The sequence below is a fragment of the Cydia pomonella genome, chromosome 10, assembly GCF_033807575.1.
Source record: "Cydia pomonella isolate Wapato2018A chromosome 10, ilCydPomo1, whole genome shotgun sequence".
NCBI lineage: Eukaryota > Metazoa > Arthropoda > Insecta > Lepidoptera > Tortricidae > Cydia > Cydia pomonella.
The window spans coordinates 11,060,658-11,077,696 of NC_084712.1; the positions used below are offsets into that span (position 1 = coordinate 11,060,658).

The 17,039-nt window shown below is 37.8% G+C and overlaps 1 protein-coding gene across 1 annotated transcript; it reads right to left on the reverse strand.

The window, feature by feature from the left end:
• Positions 1–629: 629 nt before the first annotated feature.
• Positions 630–16,803, reverse strand: LOC133522077 (H(+)/Cl(-) exchange transporter 7). The gene is made up of 15 exons (XM_061857278.1): positions 16,404–16,803; positions 16,155–16,259; positions 11,616–11,814; positions 11,077–11,183; positions 10,428–10,571; positions 9,288–9,465; positions 8,399–8,548; positions 7,774–7,915; positions 7,128–7,266; positions 5,615–5,878; positions 4,570–4,746; positions 4,012–4,221; positions 3,330–3,512; positions 2,825–2,986; positions 630–2,281 (listed from the first exon to the last, which is right to left on the reverse strand). The coding sequence occupies exons 1-15, from the start codon at positions 16,533–16,535 to the stop codon at positions 2,180–2,182; spliced, it is 2,394 nt and encodes a 797-aa protein (XP_061713262.1). The 5' UTR covers positions 16,536–16,803; the 3' UTR covers positions 630–2,179.
• Between the last annotated feature and the right edge of the window lie 236 nt (positions 16,804–17,039).

The following is a 17,039-nucleotide window of genomic DNA, read 5'->3' on the forward strand; positions in this document are numbered from 1 at the left end:
ATAGTTTAACAACAGCAGCAGCGGAAATTTAGCTTTGTGTGTTTGGCTTTTAAATGTTGTAAAGGCAATCTATGGATATGAAATACCATAACAAGTTACAAAATATAATAAATGCATATTGATTACGTATTCATCTTCTACTTTTAAACAAAAGTTTAAAACATCATGTTATTTAATGGATTCGTTACAGAACGATCACATCACTGAGTCAGCAACCGTCAGTTGTCAAATTATATTTTATTTCATATGAGCAACTGTCGCGACTGAATGAAATATTTTGACTATTTGTTTTGGCATCTTTGTTATAAACGCATTTAATACAGTTTCCTACAACTAGTAATAACATATTGAATTGCAAATCGCTGACGACCGTCACCATGGATGAATATGTAAACTACATATTATTGATTTTGGTCATATTGCCAGTCATCCTATTCATTAATTTGTGGGCAGGCATTGGTTGGGAGCTGTTTGTTAACAACTGAAGAAAAAACTCAGGACTGTGTTGCTTTATGATTTCTCGCGCGATGTTTCGGGCGACGATTCCTGATTTTTAAGGAGAACTGACCACTACTTGTTAACTAAATTAACAATTATACAATATTATACAGGAAAATAAAAGTTATAAAACAATATAACAATTTTTATTCATAAGACTTGATAAAATTTTCTTATAAGTTATTATCACATTGACATACTTATGTAATGCAGATATAAACAATAATATTTATTATAACATTCTTAAAACAAGCAATAAATATTTTATATATAAATACTCATGGAAATATTCCAATGCAACTGTATTTAAACTCTAGCACAGCATTCATTCAATGAATTTCAATGGTTAATTATATAATATTACAATATTACCACATTACATGATTGCCAATTTTTGCTAAGTCCCTGAGAATTCAAATATAAACAATGATATCCATATATTAATTTCTTAGATATATACTTAAGACTTTCAATGCCAACCTTAAGTTAGTTTGCTATAGCAAATGTAGCAAGCATAATACTTAAATACTAATCAATTCTGTGACATAATTTACTTTTATGTTCAAATACTGGGTGTTTCCTGTAACAGGAGCAATAAATTACAGTAGGCCGTACACCTCAATCTGACCAACATTTATTCGGCTACTTTTAAAAATAACTATGTTTTGAGATTTTTACCACATTTTAAAAAAAATTCTAAAATGCAATGTATAGCAAATTTTGTTGTGTTTAAAGTGTGACAAGCAACATCAAACACACTGATGACAGCATACATTAAAAATAATATTTAATATGTATAAAAAGAGAAAATCTAAGGACTTTTAAAAAAAAATTAAGTTGATAGTCAAAAGTTATTGTTTGAGGAGTACAATATGTGGTTTAATAATATATAATCTATTTATTATTATTTACTTGTGTCACAGGAAACACCCGGTATATTATCCAAATAGCTTGGAACAGATACGAGACTAAGTTTATAAGGGATGGAATTTCTTGAATACTTTACGCATATAGTGTTGCACCCGGACGCTATTCGTTAGTATTCATAAAAATCTAACATCTTGTGCAAAAAAAGGTTACAAGGCGTTCAAGTGTCAATACAAACAGTTTCCAACTTTAATTTAATAAATATTTCAAAATAAGTATGTAATTTAACCTTACTTATTAAGAATTAAATTACATAATTATTTTGATAATATATTAAGCCTATTTATTATATCAAGATATTTGAATACTATATTGAGCCTCTAATTTTTTATAAGTACTGATTAGGTAGATATATAATTTTCCAAATAGTGACCCTGTCTTCTTGGTAATTGTTAAGATAATAAATGATCACTGGGCATGTGACATTAATTGATCAAGTTGTTAATGGCACAAAATATGCTCATATACCATTTAAGCTATTATGGTAATTGATGAAAGTAATGAATGAGAATGACTACTTCTAGTAATATCAAACTTGGATACGTGACACTGGGGAAGCATCACAAATCCAACAATCATACATTGTCTTTAAAAGAGGTATCATAATGTTATTTTATTTGAATATTTAAGCTGATTGAAATTGAGGTCTATGGATACCTCACTACTAAAAGAGGATAGTGAGTGATAACACTGATAACTCACTTGATATCTAACTGATTTGTCTCTTAACTTCAGCACTATTTTGACTACATAATTAAATTTCGCTAGACAGTACTAACTCCTCCATTCCCATGCTGAAATGATGCCTCCAGACGCGGTACCTGGCGATGTCTTTGCGAGTCACCATCCCCACCACCTGATAACAAAGTGGTGCACCATTAGACTGCTGTCTAAAATTGATTTTCAAGTATCTAGCCAGTAAACCAAGTAGGGGCAAGCAGTAGTAAAAAGCTAAAGCATGCTCTTTAATAATTCTTTGAAATATTTTCGGAAACAGTTTGTGGACCTTTTTCGATGTCTACGTTCAGCGGGTAGCGAATAGCCTGGTCCACACAGAGCGAGCATTCTCACGCACAATACGGCCAATGTAGACGCACTCGGGCGAGGAAAACGCGCGCACCGCCTCGGCCGAGGCACGTCTACACTGGCCGCATTGTGCGTGAGGAAATTGCCTCGCGCGTATGCTCGCTCTGTGTGGACCAAGCTAAATTACTTTCTGGCGGCTGGCGTAGCTTATTTAACTCAAAACAGGCACTTTGGAATTGGATGTCGATTTTCGGAAATGCCCAGGATAACTAACTGCTCAACTCTCAGCACTTCGAAATTTCAAAAATATCACGACTGTGTTAATCGATAAAATATTGAATTCATTAGAACAAGCTTATGATTCAGCTCTCACCTCGTTGACATCATTGACTATGGGCAGGTGTCGCAGACCCAGGGCTCGGAACAGCCGGAAGAGCCGCGGCAGCGACGCGCGAGTAGGCAGCGTGTAGGGGGACGGATTCATGAAGGGTCGTAGGTCTATCGTGCAGGTTTTTTCCCAGTCCGATATCTCCAGCTGTGTGAACAATTTTTTGTGAGACTTTGCTCAAAACTCTATAAGTTTAAATTTGTATATTACCAGTAACAAAAGCTTAGTAGATGCAAAGCATTCAATCGATAATTTAAATGCCACTTTGCAAAGCAAATTGCATGCAATAGTCGGATTTGTTAAAAGAGATTTGGGCTTTTATTTACAGGTTACAGGCATTTATAAAAGCCTAACCAGGTAATCCCTGTTCAACAGCAAGATCGTTCAAGGTATATCATGTCCTTGCATGTGTTTGTGTTTTTTTTAGTGCTGGTCCAAAATGACAAAGGAAATTAATGTTTAAATATATCAAACATAAGGTTGCTCTTACATCGTTGATAGACGGGTAGCGCGGGTACTCCTTACGGAACATGTCCATGTCCACATCGAAGCTGGACCACGTAGTGTTGGCGTTTTCGTGTTCGTTCTCGTTGTAGATTTTGTTCTGAAGGAGCACTATCAGCTGTGAGCGCAATATTAGGCCTCGGAGACGCTTGTATGTGTGCACTTCTTGCTACAAAAAAAGTATGAAGATAATTCTATTACAATTTCATGTGACAATTCTGTGAGAAGACATTATACTACACACACTTTCTAGATTTTAAAAATTCTATCTGACAACCTGTTTTAGGACATCAGTCTACACAGGTCCACCACGTTATCGATGTTCGGAAATGTGAAAATCAACTAGTCTCTAGTTCTAGCGGCTAGAACATCACAGACAATAATATCGCCAGCTTAAAGGCTGGAAACTTGTTATACGACATCAGTTTCAGCAACTCGACCACACGACCGACGTTCTCGATGGTGCGCAACTTGATCATCGCCTAACAAAAGCGCTGAAATATCACAAACACATTGTCGGCTGAAGGCGAAACCCCACCGGGAACCAGTTATAGAATTATAGAACATGTTTCAACAACTCGACCACATGACCAACATTCTCGATTGTGCAAAGATGATTACCTACGACTATACTAGGATTACCTAAGCACCTTATCATAGACACTTACGTCGTCAGCTAAAGGCGGGTCGACGACTGGGAACCCGTTATAAGACACCAGTTTGAGCAGCTCCACCACATGACCGACGTTCTCGATGGTGCGGAGCGTGAACACGGGATGCGACATCACTTCGGACGCGTAGACGTTGTGGGCGAGCGGCGGCGGCTCCCATGGGAGTAATGGGACGCCCGCTAGCTGGATGTGGATGTCGTATATTCCCTGTGGATGCGAAGTATGTAATGTATGTATTTTTGTACCGAGGTTGTAAGGCAGAAGTTGTAAATATCCTGTAGAAACATTCAAAATAAAAATTACTGTTTCCGCCTGATGCTATTGAGAATTCTTCAGGTAATAAGATTTATCTCATTATGATGATCGTCATATCTTTACAGAGATATTGATAGTGCCTTGGATATCTGTTATTCTTTTGGTCTGTGATTATCTGGTCGTCGAGAGGTCTCCGACTTGCTTAGCGATGATCGACGTTATAATGATAGGCATTGAGTTGGATACGTGCCCTGTGGTCTCCATGACGATGACCGAGCGATATGGCCGAGTTACACTCACCTCGTTGAAGAAGTCTCCCACCCACTTGGCGACGACCAGCGTGATAATGATTGGCAGCGCATTAGATATTTGCCCCGTAGTCTCGATGATAATAACCGTTAGCGATATGGTCATTCGGACCACCCCGCCGAGTTGAGCCGCCGCGCCGACTAGGGCGTACTTCGCCGGGTTTACCGTCTGCGAATAATTTACCTTATTATTAAAATGTTACAACAGAGATTTGCTTCTGTATTGATATAAGCCAGTTGAGCAAACGCGTTAAGTCATATTACGTGACGACCAACAAGAAAAGCGTCTTCGAGTTTTTAGTACCTAATATGCACCCCCTATAAACAACCCCTATAAGAGAATTATACCAAGACGGCCAGCAGGCGGTACCGCACAGCAAGCCCGGGATGAACACTATGAACAGGCCACTAGAGACCGCTAGGCCGAACGTCCACGCACACAACAAGAAGTACATACTCGTAAATAGGAAGATTACTACTTACCTTCTCGGGCGCTATGAACTGTATCAAAATGGTTACCAGGCAGCACAACGAACTCGGCATGATCAGACCACTCGACACCGCTAGCCCGAACGTCACATCCACAGCACAAAGTACAAAAAGTGGCTGTGACAGAATCGGACAGACAGACGGACATGACGAATCTATAAGGGTTCCGTTTTTTGCCATTTGGCTACGGAACCCTAAAAACACAAGGGTTGAAGTCAATACTCACATTCTCTGTCTGGCGCCATGAGCTGTATCAGGATAGCCAGCAGGCAGCCCCAAGCCGCACCACACAGCAAGTTCGGTACGAACAGACCACTTGACACCGCTAGCCCCAACGTCACACTCACAGCACGGAGTACATAAACACGAGGGTTGCAGCCGATACTCACATTCTCTGGCGCCATGAGCTGTATCAGGATAGCCAGCAGGCGGCCCCAAGCCGCACCACACAGCAAGTTCGGTACGAACAGACCACTTGACACCGCTAGCCCCAACGTCACACTCACAGCACGGAGTACATAAATACGAGGGTTGCAGCCGATACTCACATTCTCTGGCGCCATGAGCTGTATCAGGATAGCCAGTAGGCGGCCCCAAGCCGCACCACACAGCAAGTTCGGGATGAACAGACCACTCGACACAGCTAGCCCGAACGTCCACGCTGACAGTAGGAAATAGCATAACACGAACACGAGGATGGACCACGGGTTGTATGAGCCGATGGGGTTGTGCAGGAACGAGCGCACGGACGCTTCGGGCGTTTGGAACCAGACTGCGGCAAGGGCGTTGTATTCGCCGTCAGCGCAGTATAGCTGGAACAATAATGGTTTCAAAATCAAAATGTTTATTTTATTTTCACAATAATCATCTTAAAGTTAGTGATTGGAACCTCCTTTTAAGCTTTAATATAGCCTGTGCCAGGAGGTACCGCTCTTCCTTATCTGAAGAATGTAAACAAAATTGTGCTACATTTATTAGTAGGTATGTTACATAAACATCACATTAATATTTTATTTAAAGTTACAATAAGAACGCTGTAAAGCTATTTACAAAACGTATAAATAAAAATAAACAATTAAATTGATGGCATCCCTTTTTCAAGTCTGAGCACTGACATACTGACTGTACATATCAGCACAACTATTAGCTTAGCACCCCTGCATATAAAATAAATATGCTCGTTTACATCGTGAGGTAACCTATCATCGTGTATGGCATCGCTTCTAGCCTCAATCACACTTGTAGGGACGTCGTAATTGTAAGGTATACGACCTTATGCAACTCGAAATATTAGCGAATGTACCTTTAAGGGCATTTTAGTAGGATCCTCACCTAAAGGACGGCAGTCGTTCACAGCATACATCATGAGCAGAGGCCGGAAAATTCATGGCATTTTTGATTTGTCCTAGAGTTAGACTAAGATACAGGCAGCGCAAGTGACGTCGCGCACGCATCACGTCATAATTTCATAGAAGTTTGACGTTACAAATATCACTAGCACTGTTCATCACATCATAATCGTTGCAGACTTATCTTGGTCTAATTCCAGTGACTTATCATTTATCGTCTTCATCTAAATTATATCGCCGACACAGTACAAATGGATATTTGACCGTAAAAGAAGCAAAAGAAGTAATAACCAAATAGTATGGAAAAAATATGACTACCTATGTATTAGAAATAGATATATTTTTCGTTAACACACAAACAAGACGTTTACCATATAAAAATAAAGTAGAAAGAAATAAAGTTATCTGGAAGAGATCGCTCTTTAACGATAAAACCGCCTGTTGTTTACTTTTTTAACTTGTTTTCTAGTTTTAATCTTCTTTAAGAAATCTGTTGTGTTCCTTAATCCTTAGCATATATCGATGTATATTTATCTGAAGTCGATAAACGAGAAAGTCACCATGACAATACAAAAGTGCCACGAAAATTCCGGCCTCAGATCATGAGGAAGCCAACCGTCGCGCTTGCCAGCGCTACTATGTCTAGTAACCTCCACTACTCGTAGCCACGGCGTAATGTACAGTAATACTACGAAATAAGAGCGGTGGTTACCTGCAAGGGCACTTTAGTAGGGTCCTCCCCTAGAGGACGGCAGTCGTTGAGCGCGTACATCATGAGGAAGCCGACGGTCGCGCTTGCCGCCGCCACTAGGCACGCCTCCACTACTCGTAGCCACGGCGCGGTTATGTACCTTGAGACATTCCATTATGAACCTTATTACCATGCGAGTAAGCTTGTGATTTAAGGTAACAACAAAAGGTTGGGTGTAACACTGTCTAATTATGTTATAAGGTATAATATTATGTAAAAACTATTGGAACACAATTACCCATTCATAGGAGACTCGAGAAAGTGGTCCGGAAGGGAGCATTAAATCCAAGAACTGTCTCGCTTACGCTTACACAACTTACAATAGGTAATGAATGAATAATTGCCACGATGATATACCGTTATTGATCCCGTAATCAAAGCGAGATGCAAATCTGTACTTTGACTTTTCTTTGGATCACTCTTTTTGGCCTTAGAACTCGTAGAACACTTTCGGTGTATTCCCATTCGACCCCGCTCCACGTGACCGTGGCGACCGTAGACGGGAACGATTCATTTCCATTTGTCCATTTGCCGGCAGGGCACAGATGGGAATGAATCGTCCCCGTGCCGTACGAATAACGCACAGAAGTTCGCGTTCGTTACCTACCTAATTCGGAAGACGGAGAGTTTGTAGTTGATGTGATTCCACAGAGCACCGAGACATCCCCCCACGGCGCCGAAGAACATGAACACGGGCAACTCGTAGAATTGGAACGGGAACGGCTCCATCTTGCCCAAATTCAGCAGACCTAGGGCCCAAGTTTACCGAGTTCAATATTGCGGCCACCATGTCCACGTGCGGACTTATTGTAAAAGCATTTAGAGTTTAAGGTAGTGTAAATGTTCAACGTGTACCAAAATGTACTCCCGAGTTATCGAATTGGAATGTGGACTAAATTAAAGCTTAAAGTTCGAAATGCACAATCTTCGTTATATATCATAAACTTTTAACACTTGCAGAATAAAAGTAAGTTTGACAGTTCAATATTTTTTTTTATGCAATCGCCAAAGCACACCAGCTGCGTGCGCGTGAACTTGTACGTACGACATACGTGCGCTAAAATGTTGGAGCCCTGCACACACACGTCACGCAAGCAGTATGCCCCATCTCATAAGGATCTGTAATTTACAACGCACAAGTGCACGTGAACTTCTACGCACAGCACAGGCATCCGGTGTGCAGTGTGCACAGGCCATAAGGAGAAAAATTTCAGAGAGATATTCTGAGGTACCTGGATAACTAAGTTCTCCCGCGCGTCCATGGTACGCAGAAAGAGCGCAATTCAACGTGAACGTGGATACCACAGTGCCAAAGAACGTCCGCCATGTCAGTGCCTGATTCCAGAAACTTGTGCCTTCTTCTAGAGAAAACAGTACTCCACCTGCAAATCACACAAGTTATTGAAAGAACTCACAGGGGCAGGGCTTTTTCTTTTTCCAATTTGCGATAAATTAAATTAATTAAATTAAAATTAAGTTCAGGGGTTTTTAATTTTAACTCGTGTACAGTTAATGAGCAAAGCTCATAATTGAAGTTGTTTCAACTTAGCTGTTTTAATTCACCTCGGTCTCCCCTACCAAAACTTCTATTGAAGTTTGGATCAAATACTGTTGAAAATACTTATTTGATAAATAAACATGTTAGTCATTTTGATTCTTGGACGTTTAAATTTACTTATTTATAATAATAAATATTATAGGGACATTCTTACACAAATTTACTAGTAGTAGTCCTACGGCAAGCCAAGGAAGCTTGTGTTGTGGGTACTCAGACAATGATATATATAATATACAAATCCATATCATCGAAGTTAGGTATGTTTGTACGAGCGTTAGAGAAAGTTGAAAATAAATGAAAGCTTATATACAAATATTTACTTAAATACATAGAAAACATCCTAGACTCAAGAACAAATATCTGTGCTTATCAAACAAGTAAATGCCCTTACCGGGATTCGAACCCATTGGCTTCATAGACAGGGTCACTACCCACTAGGCCAGATCGGTCGTCAAAAGTATACTGTAACTAATATTGAAAAAAAAAAATGAAAACAAAGCAGAAACAAAAATGATGCGCCGTACATGCCGTTGACATCGACGAGGTAATAAACAAAAGCTTACCGATGGGGGCTCCGAAAGCCGCCGACACGCCGGCCGCGGCGCCACCCGACACGAAATCACGCTTTTCATGATCTTCTCGAAAATAGTGGAAGATCTTGAAGTCCTTGTTGAAGGTTGTGCTCTTGCCTTGCGATATGCCAGCCGCTACCACCGCGCCACTGTGAATCATCGGACCTTCCTGAGACATAAGAAAAATAGTAAATTATTGCAGAGGCCGGGAATGGGCATTCGTGGATGAGTTTTGATTTTGTCGAACGACGCGAAGCGGAGTACATGCTGCATACATATGTGTATCTGCATACACAAGGTGGAAGTAGCGGCGCGTGAATTTTTTTACTAGGCAACTACTTACCTATTCTATCTATCCTAACCTTAGATACACATGCACTGCGTACAATACACGTTACTTTCACATAAAATACTAGCAAAACTAAATTTCACAAGTATGTTTAAATATCAGTGTATGCACAAAAGTAAGTAAATCACATTTTTTTATAATAACCAGCGTTTGTAAACACTGGGTCGCAGTCACGTGACTGGGAATTCGAGCCATTTTTACTCGATTCAAAATTTCGAATATAAACCTTATTGTTTGAACTGAAGGTTTCTATTTTAAATGGAGCAATATCCACTACTCGACTTTATTAATGTATGTGTGCATTTTTGTGTCGGTGTCGACACTTGAATACCTAGAAAAATCATAATCTTACATTTAAGGTTAAGGTTAATAACTCGACGCAGGACCGAGTTACTTTTAAACAATCATACGCGGAGTCTTCATAGCAGAGTTTATGAGCGTGTGCGTGCATTTTCTTATACATAGTGTGTGGTGGCTCGTCAATGAATAGTGAAGCTTAGAATTCGCGCGCCCGCTAAGATTGGTTGAAAATTCTATTGTGAAGCTTCAGTAAATCATGTTGTCAATTGCAACGTAGTATTTCCGTTATGGATATATTTTTAATTTTAAAGGTGATTATAAGTTTGGTATATGTAGCAAGAAATTTTAGGCAAGCCGGTGGGAATCGAGTTGTATGGAGTCGCCGCCACTGCTGAAGGTGCTAAGCTAATAGTTTTGCTGACTGTACCTAGTAGGAATAGTAAAGGAGAGCTTTATAGAAAACGAATTAAGGTATATTTTACCTTGCCTCCAGCGAGACCTCCGACCACAGCAGTGATCACGCCGATGGTTTTCACGAACAGCGTTTTGATGCGGACGACTCTCGGCACTTTTACCCCGTTCAAGTAACACTTTACTTGTGGTATTCCGCTGCCGGCTGCTACTGGCTAGAACAAGGGACATTCGAAGTAAAAACGCCCAAGTATTGTTTTAGAATCGTTTTTTACAACTTTCCCTGGTTTAGGTTCATTCACGAAAGCTGGTGCGGATTTTATATGAGAATTTGAACCATACATTTAATAAAATGATACATCGGAAATAAAAGTTCTTCACACATTAAGGTCAATAGAGATAAGTGTGGCATATGGGTAAGTGTGGCTGGCCTTCACATTGGGGCCTGTTTACACATTGATTAGTGTTTATTGCGGGTTCAAATATTTTCCACTAAACGCAAGTAGCATGTGACAAATGTTAAAACTCACAATAAATCCTCCATGACCTTAATATGAAGGCCAGACTTACCTACCTCTTAGCCTCCTGCTGCACTTATCCATATTGACCTTACTACTAGGTAAAATATGAACAAACCAAAATTATACTAGACTGATAATTTCTTTCAGAAAAAGTAGTTGAAATGTTAAGAAAAAAATAAAGTAATATAGAGACATTTACCTCAACGTATGCGACGAGCACAGAACCTATGAAAACTATGCAAATGTTCGATAACACCCATAGCAAGTACGGGACGTACATTCTGTGTGGCAAGTGGGCATCCACAGCTGGAGAACAAAGGTTAAGGATATTATTTTCAGTATTATAGTGTATAATCAACTTTACGGTTTTAAAATAAGGTCTACTAGTAACCAAATCTAATAAAAAATGTGTATGTCTATATTTTTATATAGGCTGTTTGGTACCTTTGAAATTTAAAGGGTTGATAGCTGAGGGGTTGATTTGAACATTTTTAACCATATGGCTTAGCTTGGCTTGGTCAATATTCGATATCAAACCCCCTAACCTAGTTGGACTGTATAGGCAAAACTGCGCACGCATACGCGTATGGCTAGCTTAATAAGGGAAGTTGTATACCACATTGGAAGCGTCTAGCAACAGAACATACATGTTAATAAGTTTTTGTTGATTATTTTCATCATACCTTCTAAACGAGTCCTAAACGCGTATACTGTCCTATCATTATTATAAAAGGATACATTTCTTAAGCTCCCTATATTTAATCTCGGAGAATTCTTCAATACAAACATCGATGACAAATGCTATCAAAGCCGTGATGATCCCGATCAGTAGGAAGATGAACCAGCGAGTAATGTCCTTCCATATGACGAAGGCGTAGCCCCTTTTCCGCTCTTCGTCAAGGAGGGGGTGGTTCTCACAGGTGTCGTAGTCCAAGCTCTGAAAGAAGTTTCATATGCAAGTCCTTATGAATAAGGCAATAAACTAGTAGAGGCAGAGTGACTCTGTACCAGGTGACCCTGCCTGACATGATGGTTCCTTGGGCGTTGGGACAAATTAAGCTGATCAAGTCCCCTACTAGGCAAGCGGTCAATTACTACTGGCTACCCAAAAAGAGGGCTAGGAAAGGACATCTTTGATGATACAATCTTTGCTCTATTTCTGTCCCTTATATTACTTGTTAGAGTTATTATGTGCAAATCTCTACATTTATACATGTGTAACATTATCTAAAGTTTATTAACACTACAATGTGAACTATAAGACTGGGTCAGTAGATAAACATTTATCGCACAGTATGACTTCATACATATTGAAATAAATATAATAAATAAATATTATAGGACATTATTACACAAATTGACTAAGTCCCACGGTAAGCTCAATAAGGCTTGTGTTGAGGGTACTTAGACAATGATATATATAATATATAAATATTTATAAATACTTAAATACATAGAAAACATCCATGACTCAGGAACAAATATCCATGCTCAACACACGAATAAATGCCCTTACCAGGATTTGAACCCGGGACCATCAGCTTCGTAGGCAGGGTCACTACCCACTAGGCCAAACTGTAAGTATGTAATAGCTAATACACGTTTCAATATTTTTTTAATGTTATTTTACATGAGGATTGATTGAGTTTTGAAAATAATTTATTACTCTTATTTAAGCATGGTCTAAACCTTTGAAATGAGTTAATCAAGCATTTACACCACAGCGACTACTGCATTACTGAATGTCTGATGAGATGTGGATGAGATCGTCAAATATATTGTTGCTCATAACATTGTAATAAGGTGCAAAATTAAGTCTAAATTTACAGTGTATCTCTTTTTAACTATATACCGTGGTTTCTAAAACATGGGGATTTCATATCATATAATCATATCATGTAATTAGTCAAAAATATCACAATGCTGTTTGTCTATAGGGATAATTGCTAATTGCACCTCTAACTACATTAACCCATTCAGGGCCAGCGACTCAGCTTATGGGTCATGCTCAAACAGTTCCGCATGGCCAGTGACTCACATGTGAGTCATGAATAAATTCTGATTTAAACATAAAAGAAACGTAATAACGTACGTATCCAGTAAGTTAACAACAATTTCTATAAGGTATATTACGATAAAAAATTATAAACGCGTTTTTTTTTTAAATGAAAATAGAGCCTAGAATATTCAATTTTGGTTTACTATCAGTGCAATATAGTAAATATACTGAAATTCTAGATACATACGCATTGCAAGCAAACAGATAAATCCATATTTCAGAGATACCAAAAAAATGTATATTTTATAATTTATTGACTTGGCTCAGGGTATGGGTCACCGTGGCCTGGCGCTACTTGTAAAAAAAAACTACAAATGTTTCCGTAGCAGGCTAAAATAAACTTTATTGGCTGGTTTTAAAGCTTATTCCATGTTGAAGCTGTTTGATGTTGTACCATTTTACAACCGATTACTGTTTGGATGATGGCACGCAACATTTACCAAACCCTAGTATAATAATATTTTGTTTTGTATGAGGGGTAAGGCAACGAGGATATTCTCCCACTACTTTTATTTCATAGGTGGGTGCCGACAAAAAAAAGTGCTGAAAGTCCTGGGAATGCGCTCTTTTTTTCTCGCCAATGCGCAAGTAGGTCCCCATTCAATACTTCCAACTCCTTGGGATCAGCTGTTGCTAGGCATTTCCAGCATTCTTGGCTGCAATCAAATTCTCCTAACTCTTCAATATTGTCGGAAGTGCTATGTTTTTCCGATATTTTTACTAGCAAAAATTGAGTTGCTGATGAAGTACTTGGTCGTGAGACTCATGAGTCGAATAAAGGTCTTAGCACATTGTTACAACTCAACAGCCACTCGACTCAAAATTAAATATTGAAATTAAAGCCTTATCTTGTATGTCCTATAGTACAATGTTTAAAATTTCTACTGTCGGGTAGTCTACGCGTCGTCCACTCGTCGTCCACTAAGGTGAACCAAAAGTGAGTTGAGTTGGTGTGGAATTGGTATAGTGTGCGAAGACCTTTAGTCATCGGAAATTTTCTTACTTTCGGGACAAGACAAAATCACAAGATTGAACATGTTCCTTAATGGACTCTGACTGCAGCGTCTCCGGTTGGTTAAATGCTCTAAGATAAAGATATTAAAATTTGATTTGACCAAGCTCGCTTGGCACGGAATTTCGAAATGGCCGGCGCGGCGCCCACCTCTAATTGTATCTTAGGCAATTATATACAAACAATGATGTTAATATTCTAAAAAAATTTTTCGTTTCAATATTAACAAGGCAGTTGAAACAGTCCCACTAACTAATATTGTATTATCATAATAGTGTGTCACAAATATTTACAAGTTTTTTTCAAATATTTTGTTTTGTGTGAAGGGTAAGGCTAGGGAAATGGGACAAATTGAACTTCCGAGATTTGACCCATAAAACAACAACAAACACAACAAGTTAAATATGTAAAAAATAAAAATGTTCATTCCTACAAACTGCAATTTTTTTTTGATAGACACAGAAAACAGGTAGGTAGTAAAAATGTTGCATAATGTTGTTCAACTGGCAGGCTTCATAAGCGGTGATTTATTTACCGTGTGCGCCAGGCCAGAGACCCATAAGCTGAGTCATATGTTTTAGCTAAAAAGGTTTGTATGGTGGCCTGGTGTATTGTGTATGCTTGATGGATCTTGGCCATGAATGGATTAAAATATATTTTTTTAATATGTATGCTAGTTTTAAGGCATTTATCTATGGGCCACTAGTTGCCTGAAATAAAGATTTTCATTAATTAGCTGAAACCTAGTGCTCAAAAACAGTACTTTTTTAATTTAAATAATGTTATACACTGCTATTTAACTAATTTCCATTTAAATACACGATGTAAAAAATTTCAATGTCAATATCCTAATTAATGTATCTACTTTTTGGTTACACATATATCACTAGTTTTTCCTTTACATATGATATGATTCCCAATATATACATGAAATAGAATAGAAATATATTTATTTGCGTGAAATGTGGTACAACAAATTAGATGGTAACATTTTCTATATGTTCAGCCCATCTCGCCGACAACATGGGCATGCAAAATCTTTACTTAAATCTAAATATTATTTACATAATTTACATTATATTTACATTTAATCATAATATTTGAACGGCTGCTTGACTACATAATCATACCTCCATATACAAAAATCAGCTTTTTTTCCACTTAACAAGTTTGGCAATGTATTTCTAATTTACAACTATTTCAATGGCCTCAAATAATCAAAATTTATTATTAAATTACAAACTTCATTTAAATAATACAATACAATACAATACAATACAATAATTAATATAATTATATAATAACAATAAAATTAATAATAAATTTTAAAATAAATAAATGTCTACGACAAATTGTAGCGCTGGTGGCCTAGCGGTAAGAGCATGCGACTTGCAATCTGGAGGTCGCGGGTTCAAACCCCGGCTCGTACCAATGAGTTTTCGGAACTTATGTACGAAATATCATTTGATATTTACCAGTTGCTTTTCGGTGAAGGAAAACATCGTGAGGAAACCGGACTAATCCCAACAAGGCTTAGTTTTACCCTCTGGGTTGGAAGGTCAGATGGCAGTCGCTTTCGTAAAAACTAGTGCCTACATCAAATCTTGGGATTCGTTGTTAAGCGGACCCCAGGCTCCCATGAGCCGTGGTAAAATGCCGGGACAACGTGAGGAAGAAGAAGTAAATGTCTACGACAAATTAGATTAAATACCAAAAAATTCATTAATTGAATAAAAACATTTTTCTAATAATCATTTATACAATTTAATAATAAAAGGTTTGAGGGCAAGTTGAGTTAAGTCATTTGGCAAATTATTGTAGATTTTTATTGCCATTGGATAAGAGTTTGGTAACACAAGTCTGTCAGGATATCTTGTGTTAAAATTGCACACATCTCTCAGTTTTACAAACAAATGTGGGTGTGTTTTGATAAACTTGCAAGTTTCATAGATATATGAGTCACAGGTAAGGTAATTTACCTTACCAAGAACCCATTTCCAGCTTAATTATTATTTATTACATCCAGTGTACTTAAGCTGATACAATACTCTACAACAATCCATCTTATTTTGAATTCCATTATTTCATCATTATTTTTCAGTTTTGGAATTCTGATTTTGTCAGTGATTGTGTCAGATTAATGATAAGCATCATATCCACCCCTTTTTAGAACGTAAAAATATACAATGGAATGAAAGATGCTTACTTCAAATTTAGCAGAGAGTATATTTGTAGACCCAGGCTCAATCTTCTGCACTGTGTTTCTCCGTCTGACACCATGGCTGCCTTCAAATTCATCTTCTAGAGGGTCCTAAAAAAATGAAATTGCAAATTTCAAAATATGTAGCACACTTGCCAGTTGGTAATTTGATAAAATATCAGTATAATGGAAAACAAAGAGTGCTAAATAATATAATGTTTGTATTGTATTAATATGAGTTAATTCATTACTTACTTGATAATGAACAGATCTGTTCAATTGAGTGTAATTGGAAGCTGAAGCTAAATCATCGTGGCTGACTAATTGTGCAGTATCAGACGTTGTTTCACTTCTGTTATCCTCAGGTCCTTGTGAGGACGTACTCATTTTAATACATATATTTATAAACAAAGTTCACAAGCTCCTCTTCTAAAATATCCACGGCACGTTAACCATGACATTTAAATCCTACGAATCAACTGTGAGAATTTACACCCCGTTTAGCATCGTTATGTTGTTAATAAATAGTTGTAATATTAAATTAGATACGGGCGATTATTAGGACACAATACGATCCACATATGAACAGAAAGTAAATATTATAATTTAATAATCACTATTAACCATCTAAATTAAAAATAATAATAGAAACTCTTGTTGTCTTTATCTACTAAACCATTTTTCTACCTCCGACTCTTTCGTCACTGGTGTTCGCTAACGCGTTTTATTTTGATCGTATTATTTAGGTTATTTAAAGTCCTATTTTATGCCAAATTTGACATAATTTATGTTTAACACAATAAGAACCATTGAAGCAAATTAGCCTTGAGGGAAATTACAGATTAATTCAAGAGTAAACTTGTAGTTTTTTGTTGTTTTCATTAATTAGAA